At 51.2% G+C, this 21,317-nt stretch overlaps 1 protein-coding gene across 1 annotated transcript in view; it reads left to right on the top strand.

The window, feature by feature from the left end:
* The window catches only part of NSG2 (neuronal vesicle trafficking associated 2), a 45,511-nt gene extending 24,799 nt beyond the window's left edge, over positions 1 to 20,712 (top strand). Inside the window, 4 exon segments of the mRNA XM_033096049.1 lie at positions 16,987 to 17,097; positions 18,793 to 18,847; positions 18,998 to 19,129; positions 19,132 to 20,712. Coding sequence (XP_032951940.1) covers positions 16,987 to 17,097; positions 18,793 to 18,847; positions 18,998 to 19,129; positions 19,132 to 19,187 — 354 coding nt within the window. The 3' untranslated portion in view covers positions 19,188 to 20,712.
* Positions 20,713 to 21,317: the final 605 nt, after the last annotated feature.

A 21,317-nucleotide genomic window follows, 5' to 3' on the forward strand; every position in this document is an offset into this window, starting at 1 on the left:
TTGCTACAGTGAGCTTCCTAGCTTCCTAGTGTGTGTCTACACACACACACACACACACACACACGCATGTGTGCGCACTTGTGCACCTTTCATATGTTTCACGGCTGCGCTCGGAGGGTATGAGAATCCTCATCTTAGAAGCCTTGCCAGAGGGTATGTGAGTCTTCCATTTTAATAGATTTTGCCAAATTATCTTCCCCAAGGTTCCCGTCAATCTATACTTCCTCCACCGTGCCTACGAATGTGTTCTGCCCACATTGAGAGCTGTACCAATCTTTAAAAGTTTCACCAATGTGATAGGTAGAAAATGACACCTCCGGTTCGTGTCAATTTGTGTGTTTTTCGTTAGTGGTGAGATGGAGCCTCTTTCTCTGGACTAATTGACTGTTGACCTTTGCTTCTTCCCTGGGAAACATCCTATGTGGTTGGACCACTTGTTATTCCTTCATGCTGATTTGCACGGCCTCCTCCCAAAGCTAGGAACATATTCATCCCCACTTATTTGGAACTTTCTCAGTTGTTTTTTCTTTGCCTTTTGGTTTTGTTTATGGTATAACTTCTTTTTCAAGCCTGAGGGATAGGATTCCTTACTTTTGCTTTAACTCAAATTCATCACAAACTCCAGAAGTCATAAAGGAAAATATTGATATACTCGACTCTACCAAAATGAAGGCTTTCTCCCACCCTAAATTCATGTTTTGTTCTGGTACTTTCATGATTTTGCTTTTTATGTTAAAATTTGGATCAATCTGGAATTTGTAGAGTCCGATGGGGGAATCCAAGTTTATTTCCTTGTGATGGGCCAGTTGCCAGTTAATTGGTCTATGCTCATTAATTAATCCTTACTCTCTGACTTGACAGTTCACCTTCTTTAGATACCGTAGTCCTATATGTATTTGAGTTTACTTCTGTGTTCCCTTTTCTTCCATTGATCTTACAATTATTTGATATTGAAAACTGAGGCAATACCAAATTTTTCAATTACATAGTTTTACAATACATCTTAAAACTTATGTAAACTGTCCTTCCCTCATTCCTTTTACTTTTCAGAAACTCTTTACCCAGTCTTGCATGTTTGTTTCTTCAGAAAAATATTAATGTATTGTTTAGGTTCCAAAAAACTCATGCTAGTTTTTAATTTGGGTTCTGTGAATTTATAGATTAATTTGAGGAGAAGTTACATCCCTTAAAATATTGAGTCTATCTAGAGACAAGATTTAACTGCATCTATTGAAGTCCTCTTTCAAGGTTCTCAACTGAGTTTTAAAATCACTTTTTCAGTTCTTGTTAAATTTATTTCAAAGTATTTTATCTATTTGTTGTTGACATTGTAAAGGGGACCTTTTCTTCCATTGTATTTTTTAACTGGTTGTATTTATATTTAATAGAAATGCTTTTGAAGCTTGTACGTTTGCCACCAGGCAGGTACTAACTTTTCTTATTGCTTCGAAAGATTTGTTTAATAATTCAATTCTTTGGATTTTCTACATATAAAATTGTATCATCTGTCCATAATGCTAATATTGCTTCCCTTTCTGGTGTTTAGTGTTCTTATGTTATTTCTGCTTTCAACTTTTAGACTCTTAATATCATTTTCTTATCTGGTTGCATTGGTCAGAACTCTCAGATCTGTTTCTAGTGTTTTACCACTTACATTTTGATGGCTCTTGCCCCCGCCCCAGTGTCCTTTCTGCATTTGTGGACATGATCAGACTGTTTGGCTTCTTTGACCTAGTACTACGGTACATTTTGCAATAGATTTTTAAATGTTAAGCCATTGTTACATGTCCTCATTTGGTCATGGTGTGTCACTGAATTCTGTTTGCTAATATATCATTTAAAATTTTTGCGTTATTAATATCGTGAGGTTGCGTTGAGTTTTCTTTTTTGTGCTGTCTTTGTCAGGTATGGTATTAATATTTTCCTGCCTTTGTAAAGAGAATGTACTTGCCTTTTCCTTTCTCCATGCTCTAGAAAATTTGAAAGAGTAGAGAAAGAATCTGTTTCTCTAGGTTTTCTTGTTTTGTTTTTTTAAAATAAATAAAACAGAATTCGTAAAATCATCTGTCTTAGTGATATTTGGAAGAACATGAGTAGTTTTCAGTAAATATGTGAAGAATTAATAAACAAATAAATTCCATTTGTACCCAGCTACCCCTCTAAAGCTTTGAAAGAGGACGTTTTGAAGCGAAGCCATTGTCATTCTCTTAATTCTCACTCCCCTCAGATATCTTTCTCAAAGTGGCCCCGTTCAGTCAATAAGTATTTGCAGAGTAGCCACCGTGTCCCAGGCCTTGGGGTAGGCAGTGTGGGTGATTCACGGAAGTACCAGGCATGGCCCCCAGTCCGATGTTCCCCGAATGCTGCCATGTAGCTGAAACCTCCATTTCTGTGAATTTGAGTTTAAAGCAGCGTCATTTATCATGGAACATTACTAGAGCTCGGGGCTCTGTATTTACAGTTACCCTTGAGGCTTCTATCAGTCATTCTTGGATCTAGAGCAAAACATCTCACTGCAGACAGTACATACTGATGCACACATTGTCTTTCCTTTTTGTGCTGGAGCCGCTGCTGTTTCTGACCCTGGGGTGCAGCGTAGGTCCACGTGGGTCTGCAGGAGGTGGAGCCCATTCGACCTGCCTGCTCACCGGCTCCCTCTGTGACTCGTTTCTCTTTACCTCCCTGAGCTTTCCGTTTTTCATCTAAATATGGGGATACTAATTTTGTTTTGTGATCTTAGATGAGGTAACACATATAAAGCATCAGAACACAGTTGGCACCCAGTAAACCTGTTTCTCTCCTCGGTTTGGTATCTCCTGATACCGAGCTCAGTACTGGGCTAGGAAGAAGACGGTCATGGACTATTTGTCCAGGTCTGATTATTTTTAGAGCCCCTGACTACTTCTTATGTCACCCCCTTCAATAGGATTTCCATCCAAACTGCCAAAGTAATTTTTGAAACTCAAATGCAGCCACTTCAGTGAACTCCAAATGTCAAACATCTGTTAGCTCCCTAGGGCTCCCAATAAATTGTTCAGTCTGACACCCCTGCCCCTTCTTCCGCTTGCCCCTTTTCCCTTACAGGCTTCCTCTTTCACCATCATGTGCCTCCCAAACGTCCACACCTTCGCACAGGCCATTGTCTCTGCCTGGGTCACCCTCTCCCCGCCCCTTCCTGGCTTCAGAGCCCCCTTCCCTGGCGCTGTCTTTGTCACAGCGCTTCTCACCTTGCCTCCTGAAGGTCTGTGCTGAGGGCAGAGGCTGCACATATGTCACCTGTGCATCCCATGTGCCTGGCCCGGGCCAGCTTTGGACTAGATGTGCCTCCACTGTCTGTTGTCAGGTACACAATTAGTCTTTGGGTTACATGGTAAAATATGAATGAGATTTTCTCCATTTCAGTTCTCAGAGGAGCCCTGGGGAAATGGTTCTTTAAAACACAAAAAATGAGGCCAGGAAAATCAATTGCATTTCTCAGCTGCAGGAGATGAAGGAAAAGCGTGACTTTCCGAAGCCTCCCAGGGTACCACAATATAATGGCGCGTTGGAGGCACTTTTCATGTGAATGTGGATTTCACGCGGGGCCCAAGCAGAGTCACCAAACCATTCAGCCTCCCGCTCGCTCGTGAAATTCAGAGCAGGCGCTTGACAAGCCCCGAGCCACGTTGCATGGCCTTTCTTCTTTTTAAGTAACAGTGAGCTGACTGGGCAGCCTTGCCAATGATTTTACAGTTAAACACCCACACGCCAAGAAGCCTCATTCCATAAGTGGAGGGGCACAGGCCAGAAATAACAGAGGAGGGTGAATATCGATGGAACACCTTCTGGAGTCCCAGCCCTGTGCTTGCTGCAGTCAGCTTTTCCTGTGACCTGCATGACTGCCTGGTCATGGGGACAGTGCTGTCCCCGCTCCCTTTGTACAGAAGAAAACTCCGAGGGTGAGACAGAAGCGACTCCCCCAAGGCCCCACACGTCAGATAGGAACCATTCGTGCATCTTCTGAGCAGTCTGTTTGTATCTCCTAGACTCTGTGCACGTTTTAATGGATCCCGTGCATGTTTCCTGGCTTGGTCAGGCTTATAACATGGGCACTGCTGTAAGTCCTGTCTCCAGTTCATGCCCATCCTTGATCCGTCCATTTTCTTCGCTGCTATTTTCCTCATCTGTAGAATGGAGGTACAATAAAAATCCCTACCACAGAGGATTGCTGTGGGGACACAGTGGGGACCCCGTGTCACGTGCTCAGGGCAGCACTCGGCATAGTGTGAGCACGCCGTGAGTGTCAGTGATTACTAAATCGTGGAGCCTGGAAGTTGCCTTAAATCACTTCTGGAAAGAGAGAGAGGGTGTAATAAAAAGAAGATGAATGAAACCAGTTGGGTGGCATTGATTGACTTAGCACAGATTTAGTGAGCACCTCCACAGCCAAGCCCCGGCCAGAGGCACGGGCTAAGAGGCATCCTCCAGGCGGGGCCCCCAAGGAACAAAGAGGTCAGTCGGCGGAACTCAGGACTTGCCCAGGCCAGTGTCAAACTGGCTTTCTTATCCGGCTTCTTGTGGTTTCCCTCCCTGGATCCCAGAGCTCAGAACATTCCATGCTCTCTGCTGTATTTTCCGTGTAAAGGAAGCGGCCCTGACCTGAACCCCCTGCTCTGCACCCCCTACCCCACCCCATGGTTTTCTGCAACCCTGCAAAGAGTAGCTGACTCTTTACTCTGGGTCGCTGTGCCAGTGCATCCTGCTGGGGCTGCTGGGAGGGAACGGCGGGACGTCACAGTTAAATGAGCACGCAAACCGGGGCCCAGATTGCAGGCGCTGTGGGAACTCGGTGGAGGGGAGGTGATTTCATTAGGTTCCAAGCCCTTGCCTTAGTGCTCTGTGGACAGGTTTCTGTGGCCTCACAGGCTGGCTGTGTGTGCAGCCCTGTGTCTGCTGGGTGATTTGCTTGTCTTTGTAGAGTCAGAACTGTTTATAAAGGACAGGCACTCCCGTTATTTGGAGCCAACGAGAGTGGACGAAAGGTGAGGGTGGGATTCCTGCTCCAGGAAAGCCAGGGGAAAGTCCATCAAGGCTGTGACTCAACAGATCATTTTGACGAAATTAAGAGGTCCTGCTGGGCATCCTGCTATTTTAGTGACAGGAAGTCAGCAGTTGGCTCTCTAGGCAACTGCTTACAGAATGCGTTTCAATGACAATGACATTAACAATATCTTGTGTTGCTGGGAGCTTACATCCGGTGTCTCTGCATCCTCCAGTGTGCTTGCTAGGAGGGTGTTATGAGTAATCCCATTTTTGCAGATAAGGCGACCTAGGCTCAGAGAAGTGGTGCCACTTACTTAAGGTCACACAGCCAGTAAAAGGTAAAGCCAACTGGATCCCAGGCCTGTCTGGTGCAAGAGCCTGGCTCCTTCTTCCACATTACACTGTTTCCATTTTAAACCCCTGCATCCCAGAATAGCCAAAAGTGAACTGCCACACCACCTGTACCCCCAACCCTTGGAAGCCCTTTATTTTCTTAATAATAAATTAATATCATAGCCAAGGCAGCAATAAATAAACTTCATGACCTCTTTGCTCAAAGTATGCATGTTGGGGCAGATTTGTATCTACAGTCACTCCCTGTGGACACAGCAAGACTTGTGTCGCATCTGAACTTACCAAGTTTCACTTTGTGTAAAATCCTTGGTGAGATTTGTGAGGGCCTTCCCTTCTGGACCATTTTTTACAAAATGCTGGTGATTGACAAGCTTGCAGTGGAAGCTCCAAGGCGTCTCCTCGCCCAGCAGCTCAGACAGGAGGAAGGCCCAGGTGTGCTGAGCAAACGTTAGAAAATAGAGGCTCCACCTGGCCTGGCTGTGTGACCCTGGGAAGTCCTTGCAGTAAGACGGGATAAGCACGTGTTCCCCAGACGGCTGTGTGTGGGTTCAGGAAGGCAGTGCCTGGAACGCCCAGTGCCTGGCTTGCAGCAGAAGCTCAGCCAACCCCTCCTCCTCCGGGGAGGGCACCCGGCCTCTTCGGCGCTGTGTCATGGACACCTGCCCCTGACCCCTGTCATCCCCACCCTGCCCTGTGCCGTAATCGGTCACAGGTGCTCATGATGCCACCTGGGAGCTGTCTGCCCGGCCCCAGACCAGTCACACGCCCTGATCTACCCTGGACCTCATCACCTCCCTTCTACCAGACAGGGGACAAGTCCTGCTTTCAGCCTTTGCTGCTCTCTCATCTTGAACCACCTGCTTTTTGGACCCTTATTTCCTACAAAACAGGATTGAACAGCGCATCTTTACAGGGTTGTTGAGAGGTTTAAAATAGAAGCATAGTTTGGTATCTGCTGCTCCCATTTAAAAATTGGAAAGTTTCGCTTGTATTTTAGGATCTCCGTCGCTTCTTGAAAAAGCACATCAGCCATGATGGGGCCTCGTTCCCATATCTTGACCACAATCATCTGGGGCTCAGCAGCTGCTGTCCCTGTAGACGGGGCGTGTGCCCTCCAGTCCCCAGTGCACCCCATGTATCACTCCCGGCCTCTTCACTGGCTTCTGCTGCCCGTCTGCTCTGTGTTCGCACACCCTGGGTGACCCGGAAAGGTTGGTGCCTTCCCGCCTGACAGCTTGTTTAGCCGTTGCTGCACACGTTCAGGTCTCCGCTTTGCTTTCGCCTTTGATTTATCTGCTTATAAAGTCACCACCTTGTGAAGTAAGGCCTCGGCTTCTCCATCCTGTAAGAGGTTCACTGTCAAAGGTCTTAATACCCTCTGGTTCAAGTTGACGGATGGTTTGAACTTTCTAAATGAAAAACACTTCAGGAGGCCAGAAATTTGTCTCCTTCAGAAGCCAGGCCCCCCGACCCTCATTTCTTCTTTCTAATGCTTATGCCAATAGCAAATTAAACCGAGCAATGAGTTATTGCTTTGAAATGTTCCAGTTTAAATTGCGCTTTGTCTTTCAAGGGTTCCACACATATTACTGCATCTCGGACTTGGGCTGGAGTCACACGTACTTCTTACTGCTCCTCCTTCCTGTGGGGAGTTTCCCCTCTGGGTTCTGAAAGAGACGCTTACATTATTGCTCATAGAAAGTCTGAGGCCACAGATGTTTCTTTTTCCATTTCCTTTCAAAAGGCAATTTACTTAGTGGGCCCCAGAGAATGGGCTTCTTTAATGGGTTTTTAGGGGCTTCCACGGGGAGCTGACCCAACAGCGTGATAATGCAGTCTTTCTGGTTTGGGGACGGAGGGCATCCCTGTATTCCAAACAGCCACTCCAGGGGCGGCCATTCCAGAGGAAGTGGAGTGAGGAGAAAGTGCACACAGCCTTTGGGATCACACCTGAGTTCAAATCCTGCTTCTCCATTCTGCCTTATTTGAGTTTCCTCAGGCAAGTGACTCAATGTCTTTGGGTCTTAGGTTCTTCATGTATAAAATGGGGAAAATGATACCTTATGGGGCTGGTTTTAAAAAGGATTAGTGAGAAATAGTGTTAAAATAACGACACCATGCTTGCTAATCCCTAATGTCCATTGTAAACCTTCCCCAGGAGGTCATCTTGGAGGTGGGAACGTGGCCCACAAGCCAAGCCAACTTCCTCTCCAGGGAATGATCCCACATGAGGAATTAAACAGTGCACAGGAGTGAACACAATAGACGCTCACTCTCCAGACCTACCCTGCCATTTCAGGGTCGGCTTTTCTACCCAAGAGATAACACCGTGGCAGAAATTGTTCTGGTACATTCCCTCACCAGACATGCTTCAGACCAAAGCCAGACAGGTGGTCTGTGTGTTCTCGCGTCACCTGTTAGTGCTTCTGGAAGCCAGGAATCATCGTAACTCACATGTGATAGATGAAGAAATCGAAGCTTGGAGGTGTCACAGAGCTTGTCCAAAGTCAGCAGAAAGTGGGGGGAGGAGCTGAAAATGGAGAGCTGTCTGTACGCAGATTTGGCGCTGGCTCCAGACCAGCTCTGGCCAGTAGTGATGGCCGCTTCAGCCTCGTTCCAAGATTTCACAAGACCCCAAGGAAACTATTTCTTTTCTTCTGAGTAGGCCAAACAGACCAACAAAAGCCTCCCGGGTCCTTGTTTTGGTCCCTCTGGTTGTCTCCCATTCGTAGGTATGCCCATGAGTCTGCAGAATCCAAAATAAGAGAATGAATTTGTTAGTATTTAATGAATAAAATTATTCCAAACATGGAGCCGTGGGACACGCAGAGGGAGTACGATTTTAGATCCTGCGGTGTTTTAGTGTTTGCTCTTCCCCAGTGCTTGGTGAGAATGAAGACTAGGTGACCATCTCGGCACCAGCTGTGTGCCAGGAGCTGTGCTCTGTGTCGCCACACGGTGACCCCATTTCCAGATGAGAAAGGTGAGGCCCAGAAAACAGTATAAGCGACCCAGGAGGTGGTGGGGCTGGAATCCAAACAAGGCTCTCTGGTTCCCACCCTATTTTTCTCCCTTTATTGGGACAGGACAGACTGACAGAAAGTGTTCCTCGTGAGTCCACACTGAAACATACGTGTGTAGCTGACCCGAGACCACTGCGGCTTGGTGGCCAAACTCGGCTCCTAGGTGTTACTTAAGAGGTGAAAAGCACCTTCACTGGACGCAGTGGCTGTGGAATCAGCCCACTCACGCACGCCTGTGGGTTGACCAGGGCTCAGAAAGGTTTGGGCTACCAGAATCCTCCTGCAGCCCCCTGCCACAGAGCTCTGTACGTAAGGACAGATCCCACCTAGCAGACAAAGCACTGGCAAGCACCCATAAGAACCACCTTCTCCCAGGAGCAAGGCTGGGCACGAGGCTCGGGACGGGAGGCCTAAGTGTGTGTCCAGCTTCTCGTCCTGGTTTGCCCACCCTCACCCCGGGGAGGGGTCTTCTACTGCAGGCCAAGAAATGAGCAGTCCGACGAGCACTTATCATCAGCGGAGGGCGAAACGTGTGGCAGAAGGTGGGAGAGTTTGTTCTCAGTGCCTCGCTCAGGCCCACCTAGCAATAGCGTCGGGGTCACGATGCCCCCGGGGTGCAGAGGGATGGACCAGAAAAGAGATGGCCCATGTCCTCCTGCGCGGGGACAGTGACACCCCTACCCTCGTTCCGACCCAAGAGGCAAGAAGACAATGAAGAGCTGTTCATGGGTCCTGGGCTCTGGGCGGCCGGAAGGGAGAAGTTAAAGGCTGGAAGCCGGTGCCAGGGCCTCGGTGAGAGTGAAGAAGGCGTAGCGCTGCATGCCACGCTCTGTAAAATAAGATCCACAATGCCTGCCCTTTAGGGGAGCCAAGAAGGGGGACAGCAAGGGGAGCAGTGTCGGATGTCGCCCAGGTGGAGGACTCACGGACTCAGCAGATAGCTGTACTCAGGGCTGTGACTTATTACAGCAGAAGGACACCATGTACAGTCAGCAAAGGGAGAAGGCGTGTGAGGCGAAGTCCAGAGGGAGCCAGGCCCCAGCTTCCCGTCCTCTCCCAGTGCAGTCACACAGCACACGTTTAACTCCCCCTGTGATGACGTGTGACAACGCGTGTGAAATGTCCACCAGGGAATCAGGAGGGCCTCAGGGCCCGGGGCTTTTGCTGGGGGCTGGTCATGTAGGCACGCCCTCCCGGTGCCCGACTTTGTACCCAAGTGCCAGACGCCCAGAAGGAGGGCAGCTGCTCGGCACAGGTGAGCACAGCGAGCCGCTCTTACTATTCTGGGAATGGTGGGAACACCCCTGGGAGCCCAGCTCCGCACGGCCACCAGGGGCCACGCTGGCAGCAGCGCTTTGCAAGCCCGGCAGCGTCAGGCCTGCTCCTTTTTCTCTGTTCTGTGAAAATGCCTCCAAGACTCCTCCCAGGTGGGGAGTGTGTGCGTGTCTCTGTGTGTGTGTGAGACTGTGTGTGTGTCTATATGTCAGTGTGTGGCTGTGTGTGACTGTGTGTGTGTGTGTGTGTGTGTGTGTGTGTGTGTGTAGGGTCGGAGGGGTGAGGAGGTAGCCGACTGTTGGAGGAAGAGGTCCCCTCCTCCTGGACAAAGGGAGACATGGACAGAGGGGCGCATGTGCTGCCTCGCCAGCATGGCTGGCTGTGCAGAGGGCCGCGCTGCGTGTGCTGTCGTGGCGCTGACAGGCGCTATTTCTCACCCTTGCATGAATTACGGGCAAGCATGGAGCAGCTTCTCTGGCTCAGAAACCCCCACTGGCATGCCTAGCAGTGCCACACATTGGAACTGGGAGAAGATGATTTCTAATTTTCCAAACCAATTTTGCTGACCTGATTTTTTTTTTTTTTATCAGCTGTTCTGCCAAGAAAGGGGATTGAGGAATGAAAGTAGCTTAATGGGACAGGCTATTTGGGCTGCAGGGCTGGCGTCTCCATGGAGACGGAGATGCAGGCTACATGTAGACATGGGTGGGCTGGGGTGCAGGGAGACGGCTGTGAGCCTGTGACTGAGGCCGGATGTGTATGGACAGCCGTGCTCTGGGGCCTGGCTCTGGGCTTGGGGAAGCAATGGATGTGAATCCGCCAGAGCTCACGCAGCTGCTCTTTGTGGCAGAGGTGGGCAGGAGGTCAGCAGGCCCCTCCCTGCCCTCGGGAAGTGAAGTCTGGTGGGGCGGGTTCGTGGGTGAAGAAGTCATGATAACACAGAGTGACACGTGACTGTGACCAGGACAATTGCTTGGGAGCCACAGAGAGACCTTGCTTGTGAGGCAAAGGTCTGGGAAGGCTTCCTGGTGTGTGTGCGTGTGTGTGTGTGTGTGTGTGTGTGTGTGTGTGTGTGTGTTCCTAGGGCAGTAGCAATTGGTGACATGGGACAGATTAGCAGAGGCCACATGGTGAAGACAGTGTAGTGCAAAGGAAAAACATGTGTTTTGGATCCAGACAGACCTGGCTTCTAGGTTGTGCTCTACTACGGACGGGCTAGAAAATCCCACCCCTGTCCTCTGCAGTGCTCAGGTTCATCGTTGGAAAAGTAGGCCTATCAACAGTCTCCACTGTGTGGGTAGGTCCAGGGCAGGGCTGAGAAGATCATGTGTGTGCAGTGCTGACAGCCAAGGGATGTGATTCTTGCCCTTCTCTCTCTGGAAGCCAGACAAAGGATTGAGACCTTTGTCTTGATCTAACTGCAGGCTCCAGGTCATGTGCGTGCTTATTTCCTGGACTTGCGTGGGAATCCTGGTTTCTGGCTGTGGTGGCCGACGAGGCGGTCAGAATCTCTGGGTGTGGTGCCCGGGACGGCATCTGCTCTGCCTCCTGAGATGTGCCGAGGCTCAGTGAAGTTGCAGACCCACTGCGTCGGGGCAGGAAGTCAGCCCCACCTTGAAATGGTCAGAGAAGTAATTTCGGAAGATCCCTTCAGGAGCAGCAGGGACGATGGATTGGGAGGGGGAGGCAGGGCAGACCAGGGAAGACACAGCCCATGTCAGAGGTGCTTTTCTGCGCCATCAACACAAATCACCAGCAAACCCTTTAAATAGTAGGACCCGCAGGCCCTCAGAAGCCCAGAGACAGAGCACAGCCTGTGTGTGTGTGTGTGTGTGTGTGTGTGTGTGGTGGGGGGTGGCTGTCGGTCGGGGAGGACAGGTCACAGCTGATGGCAACACAGTGTAACTCCAGTGGTTCTCTGCTGAGGTAACACCTGAACCAAATTCAGCTCTCAGGATGCACAGCGCTAACGGTCCCCGTGAGGCCGCAGGAAGCATGAGTTTGTCACTTTGGCATTTACACAGCGCTGCTATTTCATTGTTCGTCTTGGTTGTAGCTCATGACAGTTTTGTGTAAATTAGTGTAATGATGTAGAGCCGCTTTGCAGATGGTGAAGCTGGGGTGGTCCAGACCAGGTGTGTGAGAATATTCTATATGCTCCAGAGCGGATGGGCCACAGTGGGTAAAATGGGAAGAAGTGGAAGGAATGGAGCTTTCCGCAGGGGTGCACCATGGGCAGGAACCAATAGCAAGCGCATGAAAGCGGACCTGAGATGATGGCAAGATCGCAGTGGGTGTTTTTCCCCTTAGATTTCCAATATTGTCCTTATAATAATAGTGCAATGCATTTTTAATAAAACAATGAACTCTAACGTAGTTTTCGATTCATCAGCAGTGTAAGATGGGGTTAGGCAGCTGGACTGCAGACCTGAGTTCAAATCCTCACTCCGCCCTCAGACGCATAAAGTCTCTCCGTCAGCCTCTGAGAGACCATCTGTAAAATGGGCACATTGATGGTGCCTCCCCGCAGTGTTTTGAGGACGCGTGTCTGTGCTGCATGAATGCTAACTGAGGTCGTTACCATAGCGAGGCCTATCCTGGGGCTCCATGCACTACCACGTTCTGCCTTACAACAGCCAGTGTGAGGCAGCCATCGGTGTCACCCCCATTCTAGACAGGAGCAAGTTGAGGATTCCTAAGGGCAAGCAACTTGCCCAGGGTCACATACAAGTAAGTGGCAAAACCGGGCTTTCAGTCTAGACAGTCTGGCTCCGAAGTCTCTCCTCCATCCAGTGGCGGGTGCCAGGCAGAGGGCTAGGAAACCAGAGTGTCACTGGGGCAGAATTTATGGAGACTGTGATCCCCTCACACTTTCCACTCAAACCCTCTTGTCAGGATCTTTGAGGCTGAGCCAGGAGCAAGGCACTGGGTGGCCTGATTCTGTCTCTGGAGGTTCCTGCTGTCACATACACAAGATGAATGTCTGTGGGGCAGCTCTGTTTTTATCTCCCCACAAAGTTTAATTTCCCTGAAGTGAGTAGTTCTGTTGCTTTGAGGTTTTCAGGGTTTGCATTCTTCATAAAAGAAAGAGGGGTGGGCTTTCGGGTATTGTGGTGCCAAGGTGTGCGGGACGTGAAAGACGGTGAAGTCCACATGTCCTGCCGCCAGGACGGGCCTGGATCTGCATCCTGGCCTGGCCAACAGCGGGAGGATTTGGTTTTGCTCCTCTCCCTTCCTAACTCCTGGGATTTCCACATCTGTGGTGACATACCCTCCAAGAAGTGTACAGTACACCGTGTCTTGCTTCATTGCACGATTGTGGCAAATGCAGCTGTGGAACCAGGAGATATGGATCAAAAGGACAGAAGTGGTTAGGACCGAGGGCCTCGGAATCAGACGTTCCGGAATCCGTCAGGCCTGCTGCTTCAGGCCTCAGACAAGTGCCTCGGCACCTCTATTTGCACAGCCGTAAAATACGGGTAATACTTGGATGTAGAGGACCTGAGCTCCGGGATCGTGGCATACGCTGCACGAGCGGTTCTGAGGCTGTGCAGCCAGCTGGAGGACCACTCTTACATAGTGAGTGGTGGTCCTCACCGCTGGCTGCACATTGTACCCACCCAGAAAGCTTACAAAAATACGCGTGCCCTGGACTCACTGCGTCAGCCCCAAGGGTGCTGGGCCTCTGGGCATCACCTTTAGGGTCCTAGCTCCTTCCATCCATCCTTCCCTGTCTTTTCTTTTTCCAAGACCATCTGCTGTGCTCCCCGGTGGAGCTCTGGGAGTACTGTGGTGATCAGACCCTGCCTCTCCCAAGTGGGGCTTTTATCAATGAAAGACGGAGTAAGGGAACCTGTCCCATCGCCAGGCCTGCTGGGCCCTGCTCCATCTCCCAGCCAGCTGCTGACGGGGGGGAGGGGAGCGTCCAGCCTGGCCTGGGGATGCCCGTGCTGGGAGGTCTTGTTCTGCTCCTGAGTCTGCCAAGAGCCGGGGCCTCTGCTCAGTCAGCGGTTGCCCTTGCACATGGCCATTAGGTTGGGAGGCTTCTGGGGTTACCCCAGCCCAGCAGCAGGCTGGTGGCAGGCGGTGGCAGGTGGGCTGCCGCTCTCGCTCCGTTGCACGTGCGGGATCTGCGGCCGCACCTTTGCCCAGTAGGCACGTCTGTGTCCCAGCCTGGGGGCAGCTCTGGTGAGGCGATGCTGGCAGGAGTTTAAGGTCCCTTTGACAGAAAGAACCTACCTGGGCTCCGAGCATTTATTTTTTTAATTGAGGTAAAACTCACATCACACAAATTTACTTTAGAGTGAACAATTCGGTGGCATTTAGCGCGTTCACCGTGTTGTGAACCATCACCTCCAGGTGGTCCCCCAACATTTCCATCCCCAAGATGGAAACCATTCCCAGGAGCAGTGCCTCCCCCACCCCACCCTCCAGCCCCCGGCAGCCACCGGTCTGCATTCTGTCCCTGGGGGATTTCGTGTAAGTGCAGCCGTACAACATGTGGCCTTCTGTGTCTGGCTTCTGCCACGGAGCATGATGTTTTCGAGGTCCGTCCACATTTGTGACATCTCTTAGTCCTTCCCTCCGTTGTGTAGCTGAGTCACATTCTGTCACCTGACGAGATCACAGTTTACTTATCCGATTCGTCAGTTGACAGACATTTGGGCTGTGTCCACCTCTTGACCATTGGGAAGTCTGGGCATTGAAAATTCCTTACATCTGTACTCCAAACATCTGTTTCTCAGGCCTCAGCATCGCGTACTAGTCTTGGGAGTCCCCCTTCCCTGTACTAATCAAATCCTATCTTCGGGGGCCCTCGGGGTACAGGTTCCAGCCTCACTGACCTCTCTGTCTCTCTCTCGATCTCTCTCCACATCTTGCGGGTGACTCCAGCCTGATCTCTGTACCACGTCACCTCACACTGTGACCACCCCACGCCCGAGCAGGAGGCCGACGAGAGTACAACAGGCTGCGTCTGAGGGTTCAGGGTACAAGTGGAGGGGTGGGCAGTCCTCAGTGTCAACAGTAGCTTAGAACTGGACTTGACACGTCACCATCTAAAAGGGAAAAAGCACTTTTTCTCTATACTCTCACAACCCTTCTGACACCACATATGGGGGGTGGGGTTTCCACACTACGCAGTTGTATACTTCTCGGTGGACGTTGACTGGAAGTCCTACAATTTAACTCAGCTCTGACCCTAACTGCCCGGAGTTCGCACAGACCCCACAGGAGAAGGGCTCAGTCCCACAAGGCTGTCCCTACTTCGGATGCGAGTCAAGTCCCAGGCTGTCCGTCTGTGCTTCTGACTGGCTACAAACCTCTTCTCAGGGTCAGTGATTTGCTAGAACGGCTAACAGGGCTCAGGAAAGTGCTTCACTTATTGCAAAGGCTATTACAGGACAGACCGATGAGGAGATGCACGGGGAGGTCCGGCAGGGTCCCGAGCAGGGAGCTGCTGTCCCGGTGGGGCTACACCACCCTCTGGTGCTCGCTTTCTTACCTCTTCAGCCAGCGGGTCTGGCAGCTTCATTACATAGTGATTGATTAAACCGTCGGCCACTGAACTCAGTCTCCCTGAGGTCGGGGGCGAGGCTGACATGTCCAACCTCTCATCACGTGGTTGGATCCCTGGCAACCTGCCCCCCTCCTTCAGGGCTTTGCAAAATCACCTCATTAACATAAACTCAGCTGTGGTTGAATAATAAAACACACTCTTTCCACCTGTAGGGATCTGAGCTATTTCAGGAACTGGGCACAAAAACCAAATACTATAACAAGAAATATTCCTGGTGCTCTTACCACTTAAGACGCTACAGGGTTTTAGGAGCTCTGTGCCGGGAAATGGGAACAAGGACCAAATGTACACATTTCTTGTTAGATCACAACGGCACGCTGTCCTAAGACCCATGCTCGCAGACAGCGCCTGCCCGTGGGATTGGGACAGACACCTTCCCCGCATCCTTCTCCCTCTTTGCCTTCTCAGAATCCACCCTATCCTATATTTAAAGCTGGCAACAAACCACTCTGTGTGTTTGGACCAATGTAGCCTCCCATACCTTTCTGTCTGTATATATCGCACCCTGGGTGGTGAGGACCTGGGGTGGGGCCCCCCCCAAAGTTGGGTTTTGTTTTGTTTTCTGAATCAAAAGAAACCTTGTCTCCATAAGAGGAATTTCTGCCGTATTTCTAGGCCAATGGACTCAAAAGGCACCAGCTTTCTAAAATAACATGCAAAAAAAAACAATACTGGTTATATAACAATAGATACCCAATGTCGTGGGAGTTAGTTCCCTACCACTTTGTACACAGGCGATGGGTGGGCCAGAGCAAGCCTCAGGGTACCGACGGAGTCAGCCATCTACTACTCCTTCTGACAAATCCTCATCGTTTTCCCAGGTTTGTTGGTGCTGTATTATTATTATTTTTTTTTTGAAAGCTTGTGTGTAGGTCATGGTTAGGAGCTGGGTTTTCACTAAGCAATTTGAATACCATTCGATGCTTTGGAGCAGAGGTGTGCCGCGCCTTGACTTAGGCTTTGAAAGGGCCTCTCTGGCCGCCGCGTGTGAATACACTGTAGGGGTCAGTTGGAAGGCTGTTGCGAAACTGCAGGGGAGGTGATGATTGCGTGGGCCAGGGTGGGGGTGACTGAGGGTGGCAAGAAGCGGTCAGAGTGTGGATGTGTTTGAAGGCAGAGATGATCGCTGCTGCTGGTCGATTGGATGTAGGATGTGAGAGAAGAGAGAGTCAAGAATGACTTCAAGACCTGGGGCCTGCGTGACTGCAAAGGTGGAACTGACATTTCCTGAGATGTGGATCAATGCAGGGGACCAGGTCTGGGGGGAGGAGAGCGGTTTGGGTTGGCAATGTGTCTAAGGTGCCAATGGGACGGCCGAGTGGAGGGGAATGAGCAGCTGATATCTGAGGTTGGAATCCGGTGCTGGCATCGGGTGGTGGCGATGGAAGGCGGGAGTTCTGGAAGTGCCGTTCTGATGGGCTTACTGATCACCACCCCCCCACCCCTCCCCCACCCCCCCCACACACAGTTAACAGGAAAAGTAAATGAGGGGAAAATCACACAACTGGGCCAAAAAGGCGCCTCAGAAAGTATCCGGCCAAAAGAGTACAGGTGGTTTGCTCAAGGTCACAGTGCACCTTATGACAGAGCTGAGACAGGTCAGTTTGGGGCCCCCGGTACCCCCCACTCTCTCTGACACACCAGACTGCCTGCTGGCTCCGGATTCGAGGCTGCGCGTGTGGACCGAGGCAAGAAGGTGAGGCTGGGTGACTCTCAGTTTCTGTTTTCCTCCAGGTCACCATCCTCGTCAGCCTGGCCCTTGCTTTCCTCGCCTGCATCGTGTTCCTGGTGGTTTACAAAGCCTTCACCTACGACCACAGCTGCCCAGAGGGGTTTGTCTATAAGGTAAGGGCCTTCTGGCAGGTGAGTGGCCCCAGGTAACTGTCACCTTCAATTAGAGAGTTTATCAATGTTGTCTTCTCATTGGCGTCCAAACTCTGGGTATGGCAGCCTCCCTGCAGACTGTTTAAAATGTAATGTGTGCCTGGCACAGGGTTTTCAAGATTTCATGAAGGACTCAGTCTGCAGGGTGGCACTCACCAGAGGGACTGCACGTCCACAGTGAGGGACAGTCACCGTCTTTCGAGACATGCTGCTCCATCTTCAGAAAGCTCTGCCCCGCATGGTGGTGAAGACAGGGAACAGATGCTTCTGAGCTGGTCTCCCCCAGTCCTGACTCTCACTCTGACTGCTCCATCCTTTGAAGAACTGAAATTGTCTGCGTGTCTCTGCCTCCAAGCCTCAGTTTTCTCACCTGCAAAATGAGTGCTGAGAATGCCCACCCCACAGGCTTTTGTGGGACCTTACGGAGAGAATTTAAGTAGACTCAGTCAGCAAAGGACCTTTTAGAGAATGGGCTCTCAGCAGATGTTAGAATTTGCTTCAGAGCTAAAGCGGATGACATTAATATGTAAAAATCACCCTTTACTGAGAACCTATCAGAGGCCATAACCCTCTGTTAGACATTTCATAGCCGTTCCCTCAAGGGAGCTGCATGGCCATTCCGAAAACTCCATTTCCTTCCTCCCACTTTACAGCTGAGGAAATGGAGATGGAAAGTGTTTCGTTAAGACATCAAGTAACGTTCCAAAGGGAGGGTATCAAATGTAGAATACCCCCATTGAAAACACATGACCTTCCGGTCTGCTATGTGACTTCCTAAGACGCCGTTCTTAGTATGAAGCTGAGGTTCTGAAAGGTTGCTGACGACTACCACAGAGGACAGTTGAATAACAGTGACGTATCCACACACTGGACTCCATGCAACTGTGAAAATGAGGGAGGAAGGTGTCCAGACACGGACGTGCAATATCTACCGTCAGGATAAAACGGAGGGAAACAGGCACTGCCTGTGTGTGAGGACGAGGGCGTGAGGGGTACAGCACATTCAATTGTATTTTCAGAAAGAAGTTCCGGAAGGAAAAATTAAACAGGGAAGAGAATGGGGTGGGGTGGAAGGGAGGGAGCAGAGTGGAGGGGACGTCTGAGGAACCGGGCTCCCCGGCATGTCTTGTATATATTTCTCCTTGACATTTGTAAACATTTGATATGCCTTAAATAAGACAAAGTAATTCCTGAACATTAAAACCAAATGAGCCAAAGACCCTAGCCCTCTATCAAGCGGGGACATAAACTTACAAAGGACTAAATGTTTCAAACAACTGCAGAGCAGGACTGTACGCCTTCAGCGGAACACATTCGAAGGCCACAGACAGCTGTGGAGAGAACTTCAAGTTCACTAGTTAGTCCGTTAGTCGTGATATTGGTGTTGTTGTGACCCTTGGCTACGTACATAGTGTAGGACAGAGCAAATACGCAATTATGTCAATATTGTGAGGGACCAAGGCTTTTGATGGAGGGCGGATACACATATAAGATCAAGGCAGTAAGATAAACCGTTTCTGGCTGCGGACCGTGGCCCAGGGAAGCAGCGGGGGGGGTCAACCAGGTGAGGGGCAGCCTGCGGGCCACCAACAGTGTCCGGTGCGGCCACACAGACAGGAGGCGCCCGTGGTCGCTCTTGAATGACTGTCGCGTCAGGTTTGTCTCTCCAGCGTGTCTCGCGGACCTGTCAGCCTTGGTGACGATGACAGTGGTGATGCTTGGGAGGCCTCCTGAGTGCCAGGCCCAGGCCAGGTGCTGTCACTTGCCTTCTGGCCGTGGCCCCCGATGGGGTGGCCGTTGTCCCATGGCGGGGTGGAAGCAGTCTGGGAGCCACCCCTGACTCTGTGCCTCTCTTCCCCAGCACAACGCTGTATCCCGGCCTCCCTGTATGCTTACTACTCGTCCCAGGACCCCAGCTCCAGGAGCCGCTTCTACACGGTCATCAGCCACTACAGTGTGGCCAAGCAGAGCACGGCCCGGGCCATCGGGCCCTGGTGTCGGCGGCCGCCGTCATCCATGAGCCCAAGCCGCCCAAGAGCCAGGGCCACTAGAGGCCCACCCACCGCCAGAGGAGGGGGGCGAGGGGGGCCCGTGGCTAAGCCGAGCTCCAGTGCCAGACAACGCTGTGCTCCCGGGGTGTGGGCGCGGGGCGGGCGGGCGGGCGGGCGGGGGTCTCCCCTAAAACTGTTGTGCACTGGAGTTGTCTGAATCGGTATTTCTTTTTGTCTTTGATATTGTTGATTCGTCCCCGAGTCCAGGCTCATGTACAAAGGCATGTTTCGTGTTGACTGTTTCCATGTAAAATATTTTCAAAGCCGCTGCTTATTATTTGTTAGGAAAAGTTAAGGACAGAAAAGGAAAGAAACAGAGAACACCACCACCAACAACAACAAACAAAAAGGATTAAACTGGCTGCATCTGGAAGACACTGAAGGGCAGTGAAGACCCTCTGGGCTTCTTAGATGAGAAAACTACCCTCAGCATGGGCTTCCGAAGGTACAGAACACCTGACGACGTGGGGGAGGGGGCAGGGGTGGGAGTGCTCTTTAGTTGGAGAGGAACAGGGGAGGTCGGAGTTGGAGAGAAGCACTGATTGGTGACGTTGTAAGCCCACGAAGCAGACAAGCCAAGTGCGCGGGTTTTTGCGGGGGTGGCTCACGTTTGTGTGGACGGCCTCCCGGCTGACCCACGTGGCCTGCGGATACGTGCGGCGTAAGCCAGCACTGAGAAGCGGGGCAGCTTTTTTGTCTTTTCTTGTGTTTCCAGATCTACACCTGGATACTGCCCGTGTGTGTGAGAGGGCGGGGGTGGAAGGGAAAGAGATGGGCAGGACGGGCATGTGACCTTGGGCCAAGCTCTAAGCACAGGCACCTAAGTTTTAAATTTTGTTGGGTTGTTTGTTTCCCCCAAGTGCGCACAACAATGAGCAGAACAATAAAGGTCATTACCAGGAACCTCAGGTGACAGCCAGGGAGGCTGAGACGGGGCTACCACACAGCCAGAGCATTTCCGGAGGAGGCTTGTGCCCACTCCAATGTGTCGACAGGGGACATCTGCCCAAACTCTCTGATCTGGTTCTAGAAGCTGCTGACAGGAGGCAGCGTCCGGCACCCCCGCCCCGGGGTCACGTCAGGTCCTCCAGGGCCCCTCTGTGGGTGGTCGGCTCCAGGCCCCCCAGGGCCAGAACTGGCTGGGCACAGGTGGTTATTTGAGACGTGCTACTGTTTCCCACGAAGCTCTGACGGGCCATTTAAAGGGCATTTTGTGTGTGTGTGGCTTGCTGTGTTTCTGAACTCATCAGACACTACGCTGGGTGATGAGACCAGCACAGCTCAAACTGTCCTGCCAAACGCTGTCACCCGACTTTTCCTCCCCCCAACCCTCCCTCCACCCCAAGTCGCCTGTAATTCATTTGTTATCCGAAGCAGAATAACAAATTGTCCCTGGCCAACCCGCTGAGCGCTTTATAATTTTGTGGTGTATTTTTGTCAGTAGGTAGCAGAGGCTGAAGTATTTTTTGGTGTAATTTTTTGAATTTTTCTGACAGGAAACAAATAAAGATAGATGTGTCTGAGAGTCGTGACCGTCCTTTTATAAGTTTCTTTATCTTCTGCTCAGTGAGCCCGTCAGGAAGAGGCTGGGGGCAGAGTATCCTGTTAAGCTGGGGCTGGAAGTGGGCTGTGAGGGAGCCTCCGTCCATCCTCAGGTAGCGGGACCTGAAATGATGCCTGAGGTGAGAAGCAAGGACCCAGAAACGCACCTGGGTGCTCGCCCCGCAGCCTAAACATCCTGCAGTGAGCACCTGCTGAGGGCCGAGCACGGGCATTCAGCAACGAGTGCTGCACATGCACTGCCCTTGAGTCCAGAGGGGAGTCCAGCAGAAAACAGACAAGCAAAGAGGGGGCCAGGCTGCCGCTGGCACAATGCAATCGGCCATTGGCCACCAGCTGGAGGAGGAAGATGACGGGCAGGGAGTGGGACCCTTCTCACGAGCAGCTCACTTAAAGCTCTCATCGCCTTGGAAGGGGGGGTGATTCACCCCCATTTGACAGCTGAAGAAGCATACCTGCTGGGATGAAGACATGGCCCAGGGCTGTAGCAGATGACCTGGGGTTCGACCCCAGCTGTGTGTGACTCTTTGCCCCCAGACTGCTTCTGTAAAACCCCGAGCAATGCTCTCG

The sequence above is a fragment of the Rhinolophus ferrumequinum genome, chromosome 24 (assembly GCF_004115265.2).
Source record: "Rhinolophus ferrumequinum isolate MPI-CBG mRhiFer1 chromosome 24, mRhiFer1_v1.p, whole genome shotgun sequence".
Taxonomy (NCBI): domain Eukaryota; kingdom Metazoa; phylum Chordata; class Mammalia; order Chiroptera; family Rhinolophidae; genus Rhinolophus; species Rhinolophus ferrumequinum.